The sequence below is a fragment of the Triticum aestivum genome, chromosome 3A, assembly GCF_018294505.1.
Source record: "Triticum aestivum cultivar Chinese Spring chromosome 3A, IWGSC CS RefSeq v2.1, whole genome shotgun sequence".
Lineage (NCBI taxonomy): Eukaryota > Viridiplantae > Streptophyta > Magnoliopsida > Poales > Poaceae > Triticum > Triticum aestivum.
This window is the reverse complement of record NC_057800.1, coordinates 568,238,253-568,262,503: the sequence shown is the minus strand read 5'-3', so window position 1 is coordinate 568,262,503 and position 24,251 is coordinate 568,238,253. Positions and strand designations below refer to the sequence as shown.

Below are 24,251 nucleotides of genomic sequence, written 5' to 3'. Positions count from 1 at the left end.
AGATGATCTCTTAGCACAATATGTCTCACCATATTTTTAGGAATAACTAATTATTGAAGATAAGGCTAAGAGATGATCCAATGTAGACAAAAAAATTGTCTGCACTAAATTCAATGCAAGACTTAAGATAAAACTATCTTATCAACCATTGTACATGCCCTAACCGGCGCCTCTGTGGATAATCTGTCATTTCTGACAGCGTCAAACAGCAGGCTCAGTCGTTGACTCGGTGGCGGAATTTGCCATGCTTTGCTGCTGGCAGCTCTGGAAACATCGAAACGTGGTCGTCTTCCATAGGCAAAGGCCCTCCATCACTCGGGTGCTCAGCTGCTATCGAGAAGACGCGGTGCTGTGGCGCTGTCAGCTGCCAGAAAATCGTCGTTTCCCATGTTGCGTCTTGGGTGACGGCTCTCTCCTCTTAGCAAGTGTGGTGTGGATCCTCTATGACATGCCCCTCCCCCACTCCCCCATGTCGTCTCTCGCGTGGTGCCCCCGGGCGCTTGTAATCATCTGGGTTTTTTGCCCTTCTGATTAATATATTCAGGTGGGGGAAACTCCCCCCCCCCCCTATCCTGGATGATTTTTTCAAACTACGCAGGTGAACACTTCCTAGAGCTTTTGTCATGCAATTTCAACTACAGTTATGTCAATAATGTCTAAATATTGGTGGGTGGGATAGCTTGATAAGCAGGGCATGCATTGGCAATCATGGGCAAAGATGGCTATCTCGAAGTGAATGGGAGAATTAGGTTTCCGCGACCTCGAGCTCTTCAATGACGCAATATTGGCAAAACAAGCAGGGAGGTTACTGGATAACCCTAGGAGTCTATGTGCAAGGGTCTTGAGGGGCCGGTACTAACTTTTAACAAGCTGGATGTCCGGCTAATTCTCTTAGAACACAGCGTGCAATTCTGCAAGGACGAGAGTGTAGGGCAATAAGCCACGGCGAGCGGCGACGCGGAGCGTGTGTGTGCGCGCGATGGACGCGTCGGGCTCGGCCCGTGGCACGGTGGCAGGTTTGGTCGCACGCACGCGCGCGTGTGTGTGTGTGTCCACGCGTTCGAGCGTGTGGGCCATTGCGTGTAGGCGAGATATGCGGAGGAGTGACCGCGTCGAGGCGCTGGACTCGGTGTCACATCCCTAGTTCTGGTATGCTCTGAGCTAACTAGTCATGTGTTGCATCATGTTTAAATTCTTTTGAAATTGAAATGGGGATTGATCAAACCCTAGCACCAGATCAAATGAAATAGGTTCAACAGAAAATCATTTTCAATAAACCCAAAATGCCCTTTGAAAATGCTCATGATTTATGATAAAGGTGAAAACCTCTGCCAAAAATGATGAGCATATTTCTTGGACATTTATGGATTTTGAGTTAAATCATATTGTATTTGAATTGGAGCATTTAATGCCTATAAATATTTTAAATGCTTCAATACTTCTGAAAACAATTGGGGACTGTTGAAAATAATTCAAATAGTGCCCACAATTTTTGTCAGGATTTTACAAAATGAGTTAGTATTTTTACTAACTCAAAACAAATCAAAATAAATAGAAAACAGAAACAGAATTGGAAAGAGAGAGAGAGATCACCTGGGTCGTCTTACCTGGCAGCCCAACAAATCGGCCCAACCCACCAGGGGCGCCGGGGTCTTCTTCCACCTCTGCCAGTAGGCAGAGGGTGTGTGCCCGACGCGCGCAGCGCCACCTCCACCCTGCCTGCTTCTCCCCTCGACGGTCTAGACGCTCTGGAGGCGCCACGCTACCCCCTGGACCCCCTCGCCCGCTTCCCTCTCTCCCTGCCTCGCCTCTCTCGCTCTCCCTCCCGAAGCCGAGCGAGCTCGTCGCTGCCGCTCACTGCCACCGCGCTCACCGCCCGTCCCTCGACCAACAGCCGTGTCCATCGGCTCCGCCTCATCGTCTGCGTCATCCAGACGAGCCACGCATCCTCGGGCGCCCTACAACGTTGCTATCGCTGTCGTCTTCCACCTTGGGCTCCGACCACCACCGTCGTTGATCCGCCGTCTCCGACGCATCCCCGAGCCCGCTAACCATCCCTACGGATCCCAGTGAGCTCCTCCGTCTTTCCCCTCACCCCCGTGCCATAATTTGCATGCTAGCCACCGCCCGACGTGTCCCGAGCGCCGCCGTCCGCCATGACCAATGAGGTCCTCGCTCCTGAGCATCTCCGCTCGGTCCAGTGGCACCAGCGTGCTCCTGGAGCTCCCAGGAGTCCGCCCCGCTGCTTAGCTCGCTCGTCAGCAAAGCGTAGCACCTCGCCCGCGCTAAGCCGAGCTTCGGCCGCCACCGTTGAGGTCGCCGCCGCCGTTTCCGGCCACCCCAGCCGCTGACTTTAGCCCCGTTGGATGCGGAAGAACGCCAGCTACGCGTAGAGCCTATCCGCCGCTTGTTTGGTCACCGGACGACAAAACCCGACGCCCTCCGCCGCGCGGAATGGTCGCCGCCGGCTAAACTCCGGTGGTGATGACGTGGCAGTAATTATATTAGGGCCTAATCATTGTTTAGTTAACCACATGTCACTGACTTGTGGGACCCTGTTGTTAAACACACGGGTTAAGTTAAATAACCCCTGTTAACTCTGTCTCACTGACACGTGGGCCCCGCCCCAGTTTAAATTTAGGTTAGGCAAAATATTAGTGCTAATTACCCTATTAAGCAGATAAGACACTCACCTCTGGGGCCAACCCCCCTTACTAATTAGTTTAGCTTAATTTTAATTTAGATTAGTCATTGAGTCGCTGACCACTGGGACCCACTGGTCAGGTTTGATCTGGTCAACCTCAGTTGACTCGCTGACGTCATGCTTGCACAATGCTGACGCAGTTAATAATTTTCTGGATTAAAAATAATCCAGGAAATTTCAGAAAATGCCCAAAACTTCAGAAAATCATAGAAAATAATCTATAACTCCAAATGAAATAAATTATATATGAAAAATTATCAAAAAAACCAATCTATCCATTTATGCTGTTTTCATGCATGACAAAGCAACTTAACCTTGCTGTATAGATCAAAACATGATAATGCACATTATAAATTCATAACTTGAGTTTGAATTTGAACCATTGGTTCAAATTAGCTCAAACCCTTCTGATTTTAGTTACATTAGCTCAAATCACATCATATTGTCATGTCATGTTCATGCATCATATTGTTGCATTGCATTGCATTGATTATGTTTTTTCTCTGTTGTCGGTGTTGTCCCCTCTTAGTGGACGTAGTTCCGACGATGTGATCGATGACACCAATGAAGAACTATACTATCTTCAGAAGTGCCAGGCAAGCAAAACCCCCTTATTCATTCCGATACAAGCCCACTCTATCGCTCCTGCTCTCTTTTACTGCATTAGGACAACAACGTTTCAACTGTTACATGTTGCGGTAGCTGAACCCCTTTCCTCTGCATGACCTGTCATTGCCACAGTAAATAGATGAAACCCACTAGCATGAGTAGGAGTTGCTTGAGCCCTGATGTGTCTACTCATTCATGTTTGTTTATCATGCCTGCTACTGCTTAGAGTTGAGTCAGGTCTGATTCATCGGGGATGAATTGGAATGTGGTGAACATGTCCTACCGTTGAGAGCTAAGTGTGTGAACACGATTTGGTAAAGGTAGCGGTGAGAGGCCATGTAGGAGTACATGGCGGGTTGTCTCATTGCAGCCATCCTCAGGAACTGAGTTCTGTATTTGTGATCCATGAACAGTTACTACCACACATTGAGTTCCGGTAACTCGACCCCTCTCGACTTATTAATCCACTCGATCTCTGTCCAGGAGTTGCAACTAGTTTCTGGTGTTTGTAGGTAGTGTTAGTAGTCTACCAAGTGGCACCCGGTACAGGTGGGCTTGGGACAGACTAGGCACAGTGGCTCGGTGTACCAAGTGGCACCCGGATGGTGGGCTTGGGAACCATGTACACATCGTTTGGGGCCGTGAGCGACACCCCGGCCGGATCTCCTTGCAGATGGAACCCGAATGGGCAATAAACCTAGACGAGAGACTTGTGTGATCAGTCAGGTCGTGGCCGACTCCCTCACCAGGCTTCCGCTTGAAGGTTGCCGAGATACACGACGTGTACATGGTGGTAAGTGGCGAGAGCGTGTGTGAAGAAGTACACCCCTGCAGGGTTATCATTATCTATTCGAATAGCCGGATTCCTCGGATATGGAAACTTGGACCCCTTGCATAGTTCATAGACAAGTGAAAGCGGATACTCTAAAACTCGCAAGATAAGCGTGAGTGCTATGGATGGCGTTCTCGTAGGGAGACGGGAGCGGATCCATAGTGGTGTATTGGTATGGTGAATTTGTGGACTCGTGTGCGCCACCTCAAAAGAGTTACTTGCAGTCGTAGTTCAGGATAGCCACCGAGTCAAAGCTGGCTTGATGAAGTTAAACTCCACCACCCCTTTGTTGATACCGATGCATATGTAGATAGTTCTGATGTAAGTCTTACTGGGTACATTTGTACTCACGTTTGCTTAATTTATGTTTTTGCAGAGAGACTTCAGTCTCGCTAGTAGTTCCACGTGAACTTCGACGTTTAGCTTGTTACCTCAGCTATGATCTTGTACCCTTGGGAGGGTCTTGTACGTAGTCAGTCTTCTCAGCCTTCTTCATTTGTAGTTGTCTGTACTCAGACAAGTTAAGCTTCCGCATGTGCTTGTTGCTTGTATGCTCTGTATGTTGGGTCATGAGACCATGTTTGTAATATCTCGCTCCTCGGAGCCTAATGAATAAATACTTGAGTCGTAGAGTTATGTTGTGATGCCATGTTGTATTTACACATATCGAGCATATTGTGTGTATGATTGAAATGCTTGGTATATGTGGGATCCGATAACCTAGTTGTTCATCCTTGGTAGCCTCTCTTATGGGGAAATGTAGTCTTGTGCTTCCACGAGCCATAGTAGTCTGCTATAGCCCGGTTCACCGGAGCCCTGCTAGCCCAGCACTACTGCTCCGGAACACTTGATTGGCCGGCATGTGATTCACTTCGTTCATGTGTCTGTCCCTTCGGGGAAATGTCACGCGGTGACATCCGGAGTCCTGCCTAGCCTGCTACAGCCCGGGTTCCCGGAGTCCTGTTAGGCCAGTGCTACAGCCCGGATTCACACGCTGCTGACCGACATGCTCCATGTTGATTCATGTATGCATGTCCCCGTAAGTTAGTGCCACTTTGGGTTCATGACTAGTCATGTCGGCCCGGGTTCTCTGTCATATGGATGCTAGCGACACTATCATATACGTGAGTCAAAAGGCGCAAACGGTCTCGGGCCATGGTAAGGCGACACCCGTGGGAATACCGTGCGTGAGGCCGCAAAGTGATATGAGGTGTTACCGGTTAGATCGATGTGACTTGGAATTGGGGTCCTAACACTCGGCCTGCGGCGACTGCGTGCGTGCGCGTCGGGTGCGCGGGACGCGGGGGGATGCGTGTCTCGTGTGTGCTGACCCGAGTTGTGGAGCGTGCGTGCATTGAAGTCGGTCTGCAGCTTGCTGCGTACGTAGCATGGACGAGCTGCATCAGTAGCGGTCGTTGCTGTTCGTTGGAGCTCGGCCGCGCCGCGCGCGTACGAGCGCGTCGTGGGCGCAGGCGAGGCGTGAAGATCAGCATGGGCCTCGTGGAAAAGTTGCATGGCCCGATGCACGAGAGCGGCCAGGTCGCCAGGTGAGCGCGTGTGCGCGTGGGTAGTTGGCTGAGTGCGTAGTGTGGGCTAGCTAGCTAGGCTATATAACTGGTCATGTATCCGGTGTGTTGGGGAGTTCGTGCTCGGGAAATACAAGCGGCCGTTTCGTGCGGCCGGCGACGTACATATGTCGGGCAAAATCTTGTTGTGTTCTCCTTGTTCTTCCTCTTTTTTCTATGTATGTGCGAAAGAGAGAGCTCAAGTGAGGAGGAGAGCTAAGGCTAGACACCAACAGAGAGGTCCTAAAGTAAGGATTAATACGGCGTGTGGGAGATGGGTGAACAACGGAAATTTGGCATGACCAGTGGATTGAAGGGTCACCCACGATGAAACCGCTGGGTAGGCTCTCTGATGAGCCGGTTCAGTTAGTGGCAGATCTGATACAGAAAGAGGGTGCAGAATGGAACACATAACTTATTTAAAAAATGTTCATACAGGCGGATGTCAATGCCATTCTGAATATCCGTGACCCAGAACACAACAGTCAGATTTTTGCGCATGGGCATGGGAGAGATCAGGGCTGTTCACAGTCCGGTCTACTTGAGTAAATGGCACCGGCGGTCCGAGAACTTGTGCTGCGGGTGCACTTAAGTCACCGTACTTGCAAACCGGAAAAATCCGTCATAGAACTTGCATTAGGGGTGCAGATAGGTCACACAGGTCATCTGAACCGGTCAGCTGCCCGGTTTTCTCCTTCTAACGGTCAAGCGCGATAAATTTGTTCACGACTTTAAAAATATATGTGATTTGTGACTTTAAAAAAATATTCGTGAACGATAAATTTGAAAACTATTTGTTCACGACTTTAAAAAATGTCCGCGAATGTTTCAAAAAATATATTCGTGATCTGCGACTTTAAAAAAATGTTCGCAAACGATAAATTAAAAATATTTGTGATTGGTGACTTTAAAAAAATGTCCAGGAACGAAAAATTTGAAAAAAAATTGAATGATAAATTTAAAAATGTTCGTGAATGATTAATTTGAAAAGTATTTATTCACGGCATTAAAAAAAGGCCGAGAACGATAAATTGAAAAATATTTTGATTCGTGAACATTTTTTGAAAGTTGTGAACATTAAAAAAATTGTGATTCACGACTTAAAAAAAATTCGCGGACGATAAATGAAAAAATATTTATTAAAAATATTTATGATTCGTGACTTTAAAAAAATATTTGTTCACGACTTTAAAAAATGTTCGCAAACGATAAATTTGAAAAATATTTGTGATTTGCGAACATTTGTTTTAAGTGGTGAACATTTAAAAAAATGTTTGTGATTCACGACTTTAAAAAAAATCTCGGACGATAAATTAAAAAATATTTATTAAAAATATTTGTGATTCGTGACTTTAAAAAAATGTTCAGGAACAAAAAATTTGAAATGTGACTTATCTGCACCCGCAACGCAAGTTCTATGACAGGTTTTTCTCGAAAATAGGACAGCTGGCCGGTTCAGATGGCATATGTGACCTATCTGCACCCGCAATGCAAGTTGTATGACGTGTTTTTTCAGTTTACAAGTACCGTGACTTAAGTGCACCCGCAGCGCAAGTTCTCGGACCACCAGTGCTTTTTTTTTTGAACGAAGACGCTAGAAGCGTCCGGCTTTAATTAATAAAGCCCTCAGGCATCAGGTTCAACGGGATACAACTTAAGACAGATGAAACTTAAAACGTTCGGTCCACGACCGTGTCCAAAACGCTGCAAAGGTTCAACCCGGCGGCAATATTACATCCAAACAAAGCATCCATCGCGAAAACGTAGCTAACATAGACTCTCACGAAATCTCCAAAAGCTTCAGCTGCTCGGCGGAGTTTGTCTGGGTGACCAGTGCCATTTACTCGGTCTACTTACAGGGTGCTAAAAGAAAGGCATTGCAACGACCAGGGTGTACCAAGCAGTTCGTCTGGCGACGAGGACACTTGAAAGAAGTTATGGAAACTCAATGTGCAACCTAAAATATTTGTGATTCGTGACTTTAAAAAAATGTTCAGGAACAAAAAATTTGAAATGTGACTTATCTGCACCCGCAACGCAAGTTCTATGACAGGTTTTTCTCGAAAATAGGACAGCTGGCCGGTTCAGATGGCATATGTGACCTATCTGCACCCGCAATGCAAGTTGTATGACGTGTTTTTTCAGTTTACAAGTACCGTGACTTAAGTGCACCCGCAGCGCAAGTTCTCGGACCACCAGTGCTTTTTTTTTTGAACGAAGACGCTAGAAGCGTCCGGCTTTAATTAATAAAGCCCTCAGGCATCAGGTTCAACGGGATACAACTTAAGACAGATGAAACTTAAAACGTTCGGTCCACGACCGTGTCCAAAACGCTGCAAAGGTTCAACCCGGCGGCAATATTACATCCAAACAAAGCATCCATCGCGAAAACGTAGCTAACATAGACTCTCACGAAATCTCCAAAAGCTTCAGCTGCTCGGCGGAGTTTGTCTGGGTGACCAGTGCCATTTACTCGGTCTACTTACAGGGTGCTAAAAGAAAGGCATTGCAACGACCAGGGTGTACCAAGCAGTTCGTCTGGCGACGAGGACACTTGAAAGAAGTTATGGAAACTCAATGTGCAACCTAAAATATTTGTGATTCGTGACTTTAAAAAAATGTTCAGGAACAAAAAATTTGAAATGTGACTTATCTGCACCCGCAACGCAAGTTCTATGACAGGTTTTTCTCGAAAATAGGACAGCTGGCCGGTTCAGATGGCATATGTGACCTATCTGTACCCGCAATGCAAGTTGTATGACGTGTTTTTTCAGTTTACAAGTACCGTGACTTAAGTGCACCCGCAGCGCAAGTTCTCGGACCACCAGTGCTTTTTTTTTTGAACGAAGACGCTAGAAGCGTCCGGCTTTAATTAATAAAGCCCTCAGGCATCAGGTTCAACGGGATACAACTTAAGACAGATGAAACTTAAAACGTTCGGTCCACGACCGTGTCCAAAACGCTGCAAAGGTTCAACCCGGCGGCAATATTACATCCAAACAAAGCATCCATCGCGAAAACGTAGCTAACATAGACTCTCACGAAATCTCCAAAAGCTTCAGCTGCTCGGCGGAGTTTGTCTGGGTGACCAGTGCCATTTACTCGGTCTACTTACAGGGTGCTAAAAGAAAGGCATTGCAACGACCAGGGTGTACCAAGCAGTTCGTCTGGCGACGAGGACACTTGAAAGAAGTTATGGAAACTCAATGTGCAACCTAAAATATTTGTGATTCGTGACTTTAAAAAAATGTTCAGGAACAAAAAATTTGAAATGTGACTTATCTGCACCCGCAACGCAAGTTCTATGACAGGTTTTTCTCGAAAATAGGACAGCTGGCCGGTTCAGATGGCATATGTGACCTATCTGTACCCGCAATGCAAGTTGTATGACGTGTTTTTTCAGTTTACAAGTACCGTGACTTAAGTGCACCCGCAGCGCAAGTTCTCGGACCACCAGTGCTTTTTTTTTTGAACGAAGACGCTAGAAGCGTCCGGCTTTAATTAATAAAGCCCTCAGGCATCAGGTTCAACGGGATACAACTTAAGACAGATGAAACTTAAAACGTTCGGTCCACGACCGTGTCCAAAACGCTGCAAAGGTTCAACCCGGCGGCAATATTACATCCAAACAAAGCATCCATCGCGAAAACGTAGCTAACATAGACTCTCACGAAATCTCCAAAAGCTTCAGCTGCTCGACGGAGTTTGTCTGGGTGACCAGTGCCATTTACTCGGTCTACTTACAGGGTGCTAAAAGAAAGGCATTGCAACGACCAGGGTGTACCAAGCAGTTCGTCTGGCGACCAGGACACTTGAAAGAAGTTATGGAAACTGAATGTGCAACCTAAAATATTTGTGATTCGTGACTTTAAAAAAATGTTCAGGAACAAAAAATTTGAAATGTGACTTATCTGCACCCGCAACGCAAGTTCTATGACAGGTTTTTCTCGAAAATAGGACAGCTGGCCGGTTCAGATGGCATATGTGACCTATCTGCACCCGCAATGCAAGTTGTATGACGTGTTTTTTCAGTTTACAAGTACCGTGACTTAAGTGCACCCGCAGCGCAAGTTCTCGGACCACCAGTGCTTTTTTCTTTTTGAACGAAGACGCTAGAAGCGTCCGGCTTTAATTAATAAAGCCCTCAGGCATCAGGTTCAACGGGATACAACTTAAGACAGATGAAACTTAAAACGTTCGGTCCACGACCGTGTCCAAAACGCTGCAAAGGTTCAACCCGGCGGCAATATTACATCCAAACAAAGCATCCATCGCGAAAACGTAGCTAACATAGACTCTCACGAAATCTCCAAAAGCTTCAGCTGCTCGGCGGAGTTTGTCTGGGTGACCAGTGCCATTTACTCGGTCTACTTACAGGGTGCTAAAAGAAAGGCATTGCAACGACCAGGGTGTACCAAGCAGTTCGTCTGGCGACCAGGACACTTGAAAGAAGTTATGGAAACTGAATGTGCAACCTAAAATAAGGATGTTCTGGTGGAGGGTACTTAAGGAGTACCTTCCGGCAAAGGCCAAGCTGGTTCGGAGACATATTGGTAATAATGCTAGCGTTGTCTTGTGGCATGTGTGGCGGTGGTGAGGAGACGCTGTTCCACTCATTGGTAACATGCAATCAGGCTAAGTTGTTCTGGGCAGAAGCATATAGGTTCTTTGGAGTCAAACTTCTAAAGTTGCATCCACTCACATAGGCAAAGGACCTTCTGGATTCAGATTATGTAAGTAAAGAGGAGGCCGCTGTCATTGTTTCTGTAATGTGGGCAGTTTGGAGCAACCGAAACAAGTACATGCATGGAGAAATTCAATATTAGCCTATTGGGTCTATGGAGATAATCCAGGGACATATTAGAGCATTGGATATTCCAGTTAAGCAGCAAGAGACTCAGATTCAGAAGGCTGTGTGGACAAGACCACTGGGAGCTATTGAGATCAACTCGGATACATCATTGGATTTTGAGGGTGGAAGATCAAGAACTGTTGTGGTCGTCAGGGATCACGAGGGGAACTTCCTTGTAGGAAGATTCTCAACATACATTGGAAGCACTGATCCATATGTATGTGAGGCTCTAGGATGCAGAGATGACATGCTGTTGGCAAAGGAAAAAGGATGGACACGGGTTCAGTTGGTCACTGACTGCAAGAATGTGGCAGATGATTGGAATGGTAAACGTGATTGTTCAAGCTGTGGCCCTGTCTTGAGAGAGATGGGTTCAGTTGGTCACTGATTGCAAGGATGTTAGGTTTTGGTGCGATGTCTGTTTGGTATTAGGCTCGGACATTTGACACCCCTGCATCAAGGGGATAGGAGTATCGACAGGTGTTGTCAAGATGGTGGCTTCAGACTTACTGATGTATTACTTTGTAAAGTCTTTGCGAAAAATTAATAAAGTGGCTGCATGCATTGCCCAGATGCAGAGGCCGAAGTACATTCTCCTTTTCTAAAAAAAAAATCTCTCATTCTTCCATGGATTTGAAGTGAAGCACTGTGGAAGAGAAGCGAATGAAACAACCCATCTGTTAGCTAGACACTGTCTTTCCACTAGAGTGCTGAATGTAACATATGATGTAATCCCTGATCTCTTAAGTGCGGCGGGCCGTTACTCAAAAAATAAAAATCAGGAACAACCAAGGAAAGAGACGCACGAGGTAAACGCACTGGTGTAATCAAGCTTAAACCAACTGAACCAATTTTGAAGCCAAAGCTGGCACAAAGACAGAGTGACGGACTACAACCTCGATCCTTTTGCGAGGGAAGTACAAATACCAAATTCAACTCGAATAATGGCGGAGGCACACTGAAGAGCGTCAGAGCGACTTAGCCTCCTTTATTCATAAGTAGTAGCGGCAACTAACGATGCTGCGCACGTGCATCCAACGGCGTGTTAGGCAGAGGACGCGTCGAGGCAGACCCACTGGCCGACGAAGATCCTGACGCAGTTGATGTTGGGGTTGAAGCCCAGGAAGTCCTCCTGGGTCAGACCGGCGTCCTCCGCTAGTGAGGAGCAAGTCTCGCCCTGTTGCACCGCGCTCACCTTGTTGCACGTCAGCGCCGGCACCGCCTTCGTCAGTGCATAAACTGCGAAACGCACACACAGTCAGGCACACGTCCAAAGGGTTACAATCCAGCACATTTGGGCAGATCATGGACGATGTTGATCGGTTGACGTACCTCCGTTAAGGCTGCCGCGCTGCAGCTGCATCGCGGTGACCCTGGCGTCGGCGAGGGCGACCGCCGCCACGAGCAGGGACGCGATCAGGAGAGCGGCGGCTCCGTGGTTGGCCATTGCAGATGCAGATGCCGCCGACGCGAAGGAAGGATGAGGGTAAGCTGATAGGTGCTTTGTTAGTCTCTGCTTTGGTTGTGAAGAGAAGCTTAGCCCTCGCCCTTTTTATAGCGTAACGACGAGCTCGACACTTGAAGGTCGATAGGATGGAGAGTGTGACGCCATGGTTCCGGTCATGGCCTTGGAGACGGCGTCCAATGTACGGGCGATACTGCTTATGCTGAGAACGGCATGGACATGTCGTTCCTAACATTTACAGGCCGGGCCCGGGGTAATCCCGTCTGTGATTCCTATGGAACTGCTTCGTACTGTAATATTCTTCGACCGCCGTTTGATTTTGACCGGGCCTAATATTTTACCCTCACGTTGCTCACTTGAAAAACTGTCTTGCTCCATGTTGGTGGTAGCGCAGTGATAGTGGAGAAACAAGAACGAATTGATCGCAGAAAAAAAAAGAGATAACAGTGGAGGAATGGGATTGTTGTCTATCAGTCTCGATCTGTCCGGTCAGTGCAGTTCAGTATCCAGTGTATCAGTCACTCTAGATCTTGTATCCGCGATCAATTTTTTTTTCATACCATGCAGGAGAACCATGTGATCCTAATAGAAAAAGAAGAAAAATACAATCACACGAGAACGCAGCGTGTACGGAAAATTCCCAAGTAGTTCCTGCAGAAAGTGGCAGGAACTTGAGTACCTGTGAGTTGTGACGGTCCAAACATCGAACCTCCAGTCATACTTGTAATAAAGCGACAAAAAGAAATGGAATTTGATTTATGTTTTATCCAAGAACTCAGCCAGATATTAGTACCAGTAACGTCAAGGTGGTTTCTGGGTGCAGATTACAGAGCAGTTTTGTTAAACTAGAACTGAATATGTCAAAATATACCAATGACAGCTCCCCCTGAAAATACCGCCTTACTATAATAATGACAATTAATATCTTTGAGATCGAGCACTTCAGAAATTCCTGGGATCACTTCAAAGTGCTGTCCGTTTAATATGATGGGATAACATGATACTCTCATGTCTGAACATATATTCAGAAACAACTGTAACACTCCTTACTAATGGATAGTACTACCTGCCATCCAGGCCAGTAATTGACAAATCATTCAGAGAGCAGCTTCCTTCAGGGACATCAGCTTCAGTTGGAAGCAACATGGATACGAAACCAGGTTGTTTTGGGGCCGGCAAGGTGGCATTTTCGCTAGTAATCATGGAAATGACTTCGGCCATGGAGGGCCGATCAGCAGCATTCTCCTGAACGCACAACAGGCCGACGTGAATGCATCGTAGCACCATATTCTCAGGACATGCACCGTGCAACGATTTATCAATGAGTTCGCGCCATCTGCCTTCTTTCCACAGCTCCCATGCCTGCAGAGTTCAGTTGCAGACATCAAATTAGAATAAAAAATCAGGTACAACAATTATAGAACAGTTCGAGCTTGTTAGAACTTTAACCCACGTGACCAAGGAGGTTTAGGGAGTTTCCATGTCCATGAGCTGCGGCATTTCTTAGCCCACTGACGATCTCCAGAAGCAGTACCCCGTAGCTAAATACATCGGACTTGACAGAGAAAATACCTGCCATGGCATATTCGGGGGCCATGTAGCCACTGAAAGAACAATAATCTAGTAAATTCGATGTTCATTTCTCAGTATAGTGGTTCTTCCACTTTACATGTAAAATACCAATAGAAGTGCTTACTATGTTCCAACGACTCTTTTCGTGTTAGCTAGTCCTCCTTTAGGATCAAATATTCTTGCCATTCCAAAATCTGAGATCTTAGGGTTCATATCAGTGTCCAGCAGAATGTTGCTTGGTTTCAGGTCCCTGTGAATAATTCTTAGCCGAGAATGCTTGTGGAGATAAATAAGACCTTGTGCGATCCCTTCAATTATGTTAAGACGCATTGCCCAGACTAAAAAAGCTCTTCTCGATTGGTCTTGCAAAATAAGACTTGATCAGTTCAAGAAGGCATGGAAGAAAAATATAGCTATGTGAAGTAGGGATATTTATATAAAAATGAAAATACCAAATAGGAAGAAATCCAAGCTTTTGTTTGGCATATACTCATAGATTAGTAACATTTCTTCCCCGTCAATGCAGCAACCTAGGAGTCCCACTAAATTGCTGTGTTGAAGCTTGGCTATTAACAAGATTTCATTCTTAAACTCTGGTAGTCCTTGACCTGAATTCGCTGCAAGTCTCTTAACAGCAACATCTTGTCCATTTGGTAAGTTGCCCTGGAGCATTGTGTCAGATTTTCAACAGTCAGACATTAGTACACTCATATCTTAGAAATAAATAGATTCACCTCCCAAATACCACTATCCATCATATTGAGTTGATTTATTTATTTTCTGAAAAGGAGGTTAAAACCCCCGGCCTCTGCATCAATCGATGCATGCAGCCTTCTTTATTAATTATTCAACAAGGTCTGACAAGAAATTACATCAAGCCACCCAAAGCCACCACTCACACCTACAAACTCGATAATGTGGAGTGCTCTCACTCCCCATATCTCAAACCGGTGTTGTCGCCGATCCATCCACATAATGTATCGGAACCTACATCCGGTGCAGCAAATCTAAAGCATACATCACACATACGGTTAAGAAGGCGCCATCATCATTTTCCCGCCGACCCATCTTCAGAAAAGAGATCCGCATTATCCTTGCCAGTCCGGCCACCCATCGGCGCCACCACGGTGCCCAACGGCACCACCTCCCTGCGGGCGAACTGATGAGCACATCGCGGTCGCCACCGGTACACCTCAACACCATGCCGCCAAGTACCACCGGCTGACACAGCTTGAAGTCTCTGGAAGATCTGTCGTGCGTAGCACCTGCCGAATAGGCATGACAAATCGTAGCACCTATCGGCCAGGCATGACTTGACATCTCCATCGAAGCTCCGTGCAAGACGAAGCCGCCCCACCGCCTGCCTCTGTCTTCGAGCGCTGCTCCACGAACGATGCTCCCAAGAGAGAAACGACACCGCAATGCTGCCATCGTCCGATCTAGAAGACCAGATCCTAGGGTTTCCCCCGGAGCAGCACGAGTGGGTTGACAGTAGTTACACGACAATGCCTTCATCAAGGTAACGGCGCAGAATGCCGCCATCGTCTGCCATCGGCTCGGTTTTCACTGGCAACTATGTCTCCCTGACTCGCAGTCGGAACTAGATGACGGATCCCGAGATCCGAACACCCAGCCTCAAGCCGACCACCTCCGGCAGAAGAGATGACCACCACCGCCGGCTGCACCGGCCAGACCAGATCTGACCGGAGGTGCTGCCGCCGAGACCATCAGTCCCTCCACGCTGCCGCCGCCGATCCGAATGCAGATTGCACGCCACCGCAGCCAAGCCGGCCACAGCCGCCGACAGGAGCAACCACCGCCGTCCAAAAGGGCCGGCCGCTGCGCCCGCCGCGCCCGCCGCCCACGCCGCCGTCCGTGACTTGGCCGCCCGCCGCCCGAGACCGGGCCGGCCACCGCCGCTAGCTGCCGCAGCCATCTCCGTGGCGCCGCAAAAACCGGATCGGCCATGCCACCTCACGCCTAGGAGCCCCGCACCACCCCTGAGATGCAGGTGAGAGGAAATCCTCCGCTACCGCCGTCGGCCCCCGGGCTTAGCCCGGCAGCGACGGTGGGAGGGGAGGAGGGAGAGCGTGCCCCCGCCGGCTAGGTTTTTGGGCGCCGCCTGAGTCGCGGTTTGATGTATATTGAATTTGCCTAACTGCTTGATCTAAGAGCACAACATATTTGCCACACATGACTAACAGGTGGAGGATGTTGCAACTATGAACATCTTACAGGACCACTGGACAAAGATATGCTCCATTTTCCCCTTTCAATTAGTTTGTTTTTTATTTGTTACAATCATAAGATAAGAACGTCACTATCATTACTTGGCTAAACACAAAGTTATACATGCTGACTACATGCTTAAGAATAAATTATTATAATTAGCACCCATTCGTCTTGAAATTCTAGCAAACATATTAGCGAACAAAACTAAAGAACACAATTAACCTTGTACACAGGGCCAAACCCTCCCTCTCCAAGCTTGTTTTCAGTTGAGAAGTTGTCTGTGGCATTTTCTATCTGTGAAAAGGAAAGCATCATAAAGTGAGAGCCTGTGTCTTCGCTCTCCCATAGCTTCATCACATCTGAAGTCATGACGAGGGGGTGATCAGGCTGTTTTCTTTTCCCTGATTCACAAAAGGGGACTTGTCATGTGTTTATCAGACTAAGACATGTCATGTTCTTTAACTATGAGTTGTTTTTTCCAACTCAGAATGGTTACCTTTATTTTTCCTTCTCCTAATCCAAATAAAAGAGATGAGACAAAAGACAAGGAATGCAACTGGCGGAAGTATATATGCTATCCAAAGCATTTTGTGACCTGCAAAAACAGAGCTTGTCACTTGACACAATAATACTATCAATAATGTTTCTGTTTTCTTGCAATTAACCCTATCTTCAGATACTGTCTCCCCAGTGGCACTAGTCCTTTACCATGTAATTCTGATGCAGCTATACGAAGATGAAGAGTTTCAACTCCATCCTGCAAGTTTGTTAGATTGCCATGCCATAAGCTGCAAACATCGGAGAGCGAATGAGCATATGCCGTACAAGAGCAACTTTTCATACAGGCAAATTCACATTCACTTTTTCCCACAACTGACAGCTTCTGTCTGTTGCCAGGAACTGTCATATTAAGCATATCAATAAACCTATCACCATTACACTGCAGTGGGGTTTGTCTGGTGCACCCTTTCCTAGAATTTGATTGGTCTTGTGCTGCAAATCCTTCTGGACACCGACAAATGGATTCTGATGCTGATACGGACATACTGTTGTTGCATACACCATTAACTCCACATAAATTAGACACATCACAACTATCTGGATGTCTCCATAACAATGTCCACAATTTGGTTTCCGGATCGAACTGTGTTATGTTCAGTGAACCACTTTGATCCAAAACAATCTTAGTCATTATGCCAGCAGGGTTGGGAGTGTACATGCATGTAAGGTTGTCACACTGAAATGAAACAGGGATGATACTCATAGATTTCAGTTCTGGAATGAGAGAATTCGTGTCACCATTCCAGGATGCACTTGTCCAAAATGAATTCCGATTCCAGTTAATAATGAATTGTGATGCTGATCTATTAATTATGCTCGGTCCAAAACCAAAAGTGTAATCTCCCGTTGCTGGATCATCATAGCTCTTCCATGATGTCAGCAAATTTCTAAGTGTAATATTCATTCCAGGGAGCCATGTATCAGTAGGATAGGCAAAGCTATCCCATATGATATTTGAATGGTTGGCCATGCTCCTTAGCACCAAGTTGCCAGTATACAGTATTGCAGCCTCCCTGTCCCTCACTCCCACCCCAGAACCAAAAGCAACTATAGACGAGCTGCCTGTGCCATTTTGGACTATCAGATTACCGACATCATCAAACTTAAGTACACCGGACTTATCATATACTGGATCATTCCTGTTAGCAACCCATACAACCGTTCCATTTGGAGTACTGTTATACCATATACCAATATATCGGTGGCTTGAAGCTCCAGGGCTAAAGAATCCAAGCACAAATTTCTTGTCACTAGAAACAAGGCTCTGCCCATCAGAAATGGATTCATTGAACGCGATGGTGTCTCTTGGCGTGGTAGCCGAGAAACATCTTATTGCTAACACAGATGGAATCAGCAGAACAACAACTGTGCACTTCTTCAAGTAGCTTATTTCCACCAACATGGCTTTCTCCAAGCATAAACTGGGAAAATTGCAAGCCAAAACAGTTAAGAGGGAGAGAAAGAGTTACACTAAAGGAGGACATAACATAAGAATATCTCGGATCTCCATACCTCTGTGAGTTTCTCGCGATAACGAATCAACGGGAGAGCATGGTAAGCAGAATACTTGGTGTAATCGCTGCAGGATGGTATGAGCTTTTTCTCCAGCAGATATCTCCACAGACCATGAACATCCGGAGTTGCCAGCTTTGAAGATTCCATGAAAGCAATTTTCCAATTGCCAGTAAAGCATGGAAGATGGCTGCAGTCAATGCTGGGATGTGACTCTCTCTTATGTCTGTAGAAGAATAATCATACGACACACACTGACCACAAATAATTAGGGGGGCATGCTTTCCACGGTTCCACCTGAGGTAGTGAGTTTTGACCGGAGACTGACTGGTTGACTTGCACAATACAGTATAAAACAAGCTGAACATATTTGTACTAGAAGAATGAACCAGCTGCGCCTGTGCAACAAAGATGACAATCTTAATTAATTTACTACCATAGTTGAACTGTGCGCGATGGATCCGATGGTAGTATGCATCACAAGAAATTGTTGGTAGTAGTTACCATGCTAATTGCTAAATGATGTACTAATCTACAGGGCTTCCAGCGCTTGCAAAAGAAAGTGGGTGGAGAACTGAAGGGGGGAGGGGAGGGGAGGGGTGCCGTATCCTGGCTCACTTCTCTTCCATCGACACCATCTTGCCTACCAGCCACATCAGACAAAATTATGGAAATCTCCAAAAATCTCTAACCGCGAATTTAATTGTACAAGATGGCGCACCAGGCTCGAACTGTAGACCAAGACGAAGCTTCGGGGTTGGGTGAGTGAGCTTGGCGTCCAGGTAAAATGACGGCAATAAAGCGCAGTGCATCGGAAATCGCCTCGCCGCCGCCGCCGCCGGCGAGCACCCATTGCCTCATGGCCCATGGCGGAATCGGTGGCGGCGGGCGACGACGGTGAAGGGAGGGACTCGAGCCTGGATTTTATTTAGCGGAGTTAGGCTATGGGCTTCTGCAGCGGTTGGTTCGTATGAAACCCGTTCATCCGTTACGCGTTTTGTAATGTTTAAAAATTCTAAAAAAATTTATATATACACGTTGGCCCACAGCACAAAGTTTTGTATAAAAAGGTATTTTTGTTTTGTCTCAATAAAAAAGACAATTTTTACTGCTTCTAAATAGCGTTTCACGGCATAAAATTTTGTCTTTTTTGCATAGGGTACAAAAAAAAGTTGTTTTTTCTGTGAAACTTTCTGCACACACATAGAATATGGAGATGTCCGCACGCATCCTTTTTCAGAATTTTTTGACATTGCAAAATGTGTTTTCTAAAGTGCATTCATATGTACCCGGATTCATCCATGCACTTTTCATTCATCCCAATAAATACTACGGCCCGCGGGATGGATGATGTTAGCACGGCTGTATTTCTCTCAAAAAAAATCACACCATACACATAAGGGTATTCTGAAATCACTAGTTAAGGAAAAGCATGCCCTTGAAAAGGTCACTCCTAACTTCTTTTTTGGTGACAAGTGGTTCACTACACGTGTAATACTTGTCGTAACCTTGAAGTTTTGTGATTTTTTCTGTTTATTCGTTTGAAAAAACGCTTTATCTCTTGAACCATGTGTCCAATCGTCTTTACTGTTGTGTTTCTCACATCGAAATCTTTTAAGCTAGATCCTATGCTAATAGATTTGGATGGGAAAATTCCAAAAAAAAGGGGGGAAGAAAGGAAAATTGAAAAAAAAAGGAACCCAATGCATAGTTGCAGAGATAAAACGTTTTAAAAAAACAAATCTACGGAAGGAAAAAGGCACAAATTCCCGGGTTATGACAAATCCGCTTGTCACCACCAGAGAAAGATGGGAGTAACCTTTGCAACGGATACTCCTTAATTAGTGATTTTGAATCTTTGCTAGTATCAAAACAGATTTGGTGTGTTCGCTTCGCCTGGCTCGCCTACAGCTCCTACAGTGTGCTGCCATTGGGCTGGCCCAGTAATGGATGTACATCTTTGATTTTATGTTCATTTCTTTCGGTTCATTTCTTAGGTTTTCTTTCATTTTTATCGGTTTTCTGCATTCATTCATTGGGTTTCTTTTGGGTGGAGGGGTATTTTTCCCTTTTTGGCGTCTTTTCATCGGTTTCCTTGGTTTCCTGGTTTTTTTACATTTCTTCATGAGTTTTTCGGGGGGGTTTAAAGACATGTCTACCTTTTAGAAAACAGATTGTACAATTTTTTATATACATATGGAAAATTAACTGGTACATGTTGATTTTTTTTCAAATAAATGATGTATATTTTTTCAAATACTTGTTTCAAATATTTTTCTTATACATGTTAAATGTTTTTAAACACAGTTGATTTTTAAACAGCATTAAGATTTTCGGAAGGTGTGGTGAGCATTTGTAAGATTTAAACAAAACGTATTTGCATACTCTCTTCCACAGACCCCTCCTCTGCTCCACTCTCTTCCACCGCCGCTCCTCTTGAGAGTGATGCGGCATACCCTATCACAAACATGCGCGATACACAAGTCATGGTGAATACATTGGTCAATGACAAGGGGTTGCAAGCGACTGCGACGGTCGTCGACAAAGGGGTGCAAACGGAGGACATAATAGATGAGACGACTACGGTGCAGGTCGAGGAGGCGGATGCCAGAAAGTTAGTTAACCAAGACAAAGACCATAAAATTACAGAAGAGATGACACATCTTAGCAAAGAAAAAGATGGACACTTGCGTATATTGTGTGGTCCAGACTTTCTGCCCATAATACACAAAGGAGTTAATGTTAATTATGAGAGAGCTGCTAGATTAGATGGGTCCATATAAGTGCATGCAGGCACAAAGCCAGAAAGGAATTGTTTGTTTACTAACCGATTTGGAAAACAATACCGTGCATGCGTTTGGAGAAATAACAGGACGTGGAGAACATGGAGAATTAAAAGGAAAGAGACTACAACACGCGCCAGATTTGTTAGCTGTGTTTCACAGGATATACAAACCACCGATCTGCATGTCCTAAAAAATAGGAAGGGAAGGAGTCTGCGTGTACATGCAGATATCAATCGGTCAACTGTGTACGTTTGGAAAAAGAAAACAAAAATAGAAGATCATAACAATTACAGCAAGGAAATCGGCTGCGCCACAAGTCAAGCAAGGATAGGTAAATCATGCACGTAATACAGCCTGCGTGCCTTGTTTAGGCCGAACTCATCAGAGTCGGTTTGTATCTAGCTATATATAGTTTTGGCCGTCCAGACTTTATAGTTTTTTTTAGGTTAGTTTCTTTAGAGTTTGGGTAGACTATGAAGCGGTCCTCTGGGCGTTCATCTTGTTTATTATTCTGAGACTAGAAGAACGCCCGTGCGTTGCAACGGGACCACATTAACTTTAAGAGTTCAATATTAATCATGTTAATAATACATTTAATATTCTCATACATATCAAGTGACACTGGCGACCTTTTTTGTCAATTAAGCAACGGGCTCAGTTGCAACGGGCTCTTTATACATATCAGACAACTCGCTACTACTTAAACTACAACTATGACTACCAATATTTTTTTGTCAATTTAGCTTAGCAATAGTGCCTGGCTTAATAGACTGCTTTGCATTCACCCCCTCAGAAGACAGCGAGAACCAACTCAACATGTCAGAAGATTAACAGAAATTTCATTTATATGGCATGAACATATAGCAGGAGCACCAACACATAGATCAGCAGAGAGCAGAGCACAGCATGCACACACTCGGGCCATCTATATCGTACACACACAGCAACTCACACATGCATCATGCTGGCATACACATACAGAAAAGCAGGCACACACGCATCATGCACATTGGCCGGTGCGACGCACGCAGAGCAAGTACGTACGCACGGAGAGCAAGCTAGCAAGCACGCACGCGTCCAACCCCGCCGCTGCATGCGCTGGCAGAAGGTGAGGCAGCAAGGGAGACTGCACATTGAAGCTGTCCATGCAAGGCTGGAGGTGCTGGGCCGGCGACGGCAGTGTCGGGACGGCGCTTGATTCGTTCCCGGTGGCGTGGAGCTTGGGCCGGCAACGCGGCGATAGCTAGTGCTCAGGGATGGGGGTTTGGGGCGGGGGCAGTCGACCCGATGGCTGGCGAAGTTAACGGGCTCGGGCGGGTGGAAATTCGGCGGGTGGCGGCGGCACAGCGCGAGGATGGGACAGGCGGAAAACCTAGCGGGCGTTCAACTACCAATACCCACGCCTTTTTTTAGGGGAATTGCTTGTGAAAATAACGTGCGACGACGACTTAGCGAGCGGATCCCCTTAAAAAAGACATAGCGAGCAGATTCCCTTAAAACTGGTAGGAATGGATACGATTGATGACGTTGATAAATAGTGATGAATGTTGGCCTAATTTACTATCATCATGCATGAAAACGAATCATCAAGAAAAAGAATACTTCCTATTACTACACTCATAGGAAGCTTCCTAATCTCTGCTACCAAACAGTTTCTGCCCAAACAAGGAAGGAAAGTTATGGACGTGATTCGGAAGGAAACAAACGTTATGAAGATTAATTAATTTAGATTTGATCTTTAGAGATTGATTGTGATTGATTCTTTTACATAAAGACATTACTAAATAATTTGCGTCAGTATGGAAACGAATCATCAAGAAAAAGAATACTTCCTATTACTACACTCATAGGAAGCTTCCTAATCTCTGCTACCAAACAGTTTCTGCCTAAATAAGGAAGGAAAGTTATGGACGTGATTCGGAAGGAAACAAACGTTATGAAGATTAATTAATTTAGATTTGATCTTTAGAGATTGATTGTGATTGATTCTTTTACATAAAGACATTACTAAATAATTTGCGTCAGTATGGAAAGTTCTGATCTGTTCAGTTTTTTTCGTTGTGTGAGAGTAGGGGTGGGCTCTTTTGAACCGAAAACCGAAAAACCGAACCGAACCGAACCATATTAACCGATTTATCTATTAATTCGGTGATTCGATTTTTTGTTCGGTGGGAAATTTTAAGGTTGTTTGATGTTTGGTTTTTGTTCGGTTTCTAGTGTCCAAAAACTGAATACACCGAAAAAACCGATATGTACGATACCCCATGCAATACCTTGTTTTTAAAGATGCAGCGGGGGCGCGTCCTCTGTCAAATACTTGTTGGTTGTGGCAGACGTCAGGCCAGCCGCTAGATGAGTTTCTAATCTCACAATCTAACTAGTACTCGTAGGAGTATGTATGCATGCCCGGCGCTTGGTTATGGAAGTAACTAGCAATTGGTGTATCAATTAGTGCATGAGTTGCTTAGTTTACACGCATCACATATATTCTTCCGTACATAACACATGTTAAGGTTGCTAGCTCTTGTGATATATACTGATGAGTGCACGTATTTTGGTTTTTCGGTTAACCGAATAAACCGAACCGATATATTATGGTTAATATGGTTCGGTTTCTAAATATTGTGTGATTAATTCGGTTTCCATTTCTTCAAAACCGAAATTATAAAACACCGAATAAACCGAACGGTATGAACCATATAAACCGAATGCCCAGCCCTGTGTGAGAGGGTGAAGTGAAAATAAACCGATGAAGTGGGGGAGGCGACGAAAAAAATCTACGATGGTTAACCTACGAAAAAACCGGACGAAAGTGGTGGGACGAAGAAAAACCTGAAAGCGAGACTACCAACTGCTCCATTAGGAGTAGAGATTTTCTATCAAGAAAATTACACTTTGGCGAGAGGATTCTCGTGATCGAGAGTTTGCTAGCTTTTGGCTTGAGGTCCGTCGGTGACGACGGATTGCGTGCTGGTGACGTCTATACCGACGAGAGGTGCCTTATTTGCCGAGGTATTGCTAGTCAGTTGTTGTTACCATAGTTTCAGATTGCATGTATCTCGTGTAATTGGAAACTTTTATCAGTGAAATTTAGTCACGATTGTTGCATCATGAAAGATCGGACAAAATTAGCGGCTCGTTCGAGGTCGTGCTTTCATTTCATCAGAGAGTCGTCCAGGCTCCCCGGCTCAATCCTACGCCTCGACCGGCGAAGGCTATGGAGAGGTGCTTGGGTCCTCCTTATCTGTTGCGATCGATTCTAAAAAAATAAAAAATCTGTTGCGATCAAACTTAGGTGCAACGATGGTAATTTGGTACTCTATCTTAATGATCTAAACGCTTTTATATTTTTTTTCACAAAGGGAGTAATTTGGAGACCATTCTCACATCACCACAGCACACGGACGAATTGAGGGAAGGAAGGAAAGGAAACACACTGATAATCAGGCACGACCAGCTCGTTGGTACAACAAACACACACCGGCGAGCTACTTCAGAGTTCACACCAGATAACACCAAGCAGCATCTCTCAAAGAAACAAAAAAGCAGCAAGCAGCAAGC

The 24,251-nt window shown here is 45.6% G+C and overlaps 2 protein-coding genes across 2 annotated transcripts; both read right to left on the bottom strand.

The window, feature by feature from the left end:
• Window positions 1-11,404: 11,404 nt before the first annotated feature.
• LOC123058659 (uncharacterized) lies at window positions 11,405-12,069 on the bottom strand. Its single transcript, XM_044481364.1, has 2 exons — window positions 11,895-12,069; window positions 11,405-11,801 (listed from the first exon to the last, which is right to left on the bottom strand). The coding sequence occupies exons 1-2, from the start codon at window positions 12,007-12,009 to the stop codon at window positions 11,608-11,610; spliced, it is 309 nt and encodes a 102-aa protein (XP_044337299.1). The 5' UTR covers window positions 12,010-12,069; the 3' UTR covers window positions 11,405-11,607.
• A 716-nt stretch (window positions 12,070-12,785) lies between these two features.
• Window positions 12,786-18,854, bottom strand: LOC123062263 (G-type lectin S-receptor-like serine/threonine-protein kinase B120). The gene is made up of 10 exons (XM_044485709.1): window positions 18,626-18,854; window positions 18,409-18,547; window positions 17,905-18,302; window positions 16,540-17,813; window positions 16,328-16,426; window positions 16,054-16,232; window positions 14,052-14,262; window positions 13,724-13,961; window positions 13,481-13,631; window positions 12,786-13,389 (listed from the first exon to the last, which is right to left on the bottom strand). The coding sequence occupies exons 4-10, from the start codon at window positions 17,792-17,794 to the stop codon at window positions 13,090-13,092; spliced, it is 2,433 nt and encodes an 810-aa protein (XP_044341644.1). The 5' UTR covers window positions 17,795-17,813; window positions 17,905-18,302; window positions 18,409-18,547; window positions 18,626-18,854; the 3' UTR covers window positions 12,786-13,089.
• Window positions 18,855-24,251: the final 5,397 nt, after the last annotated feature.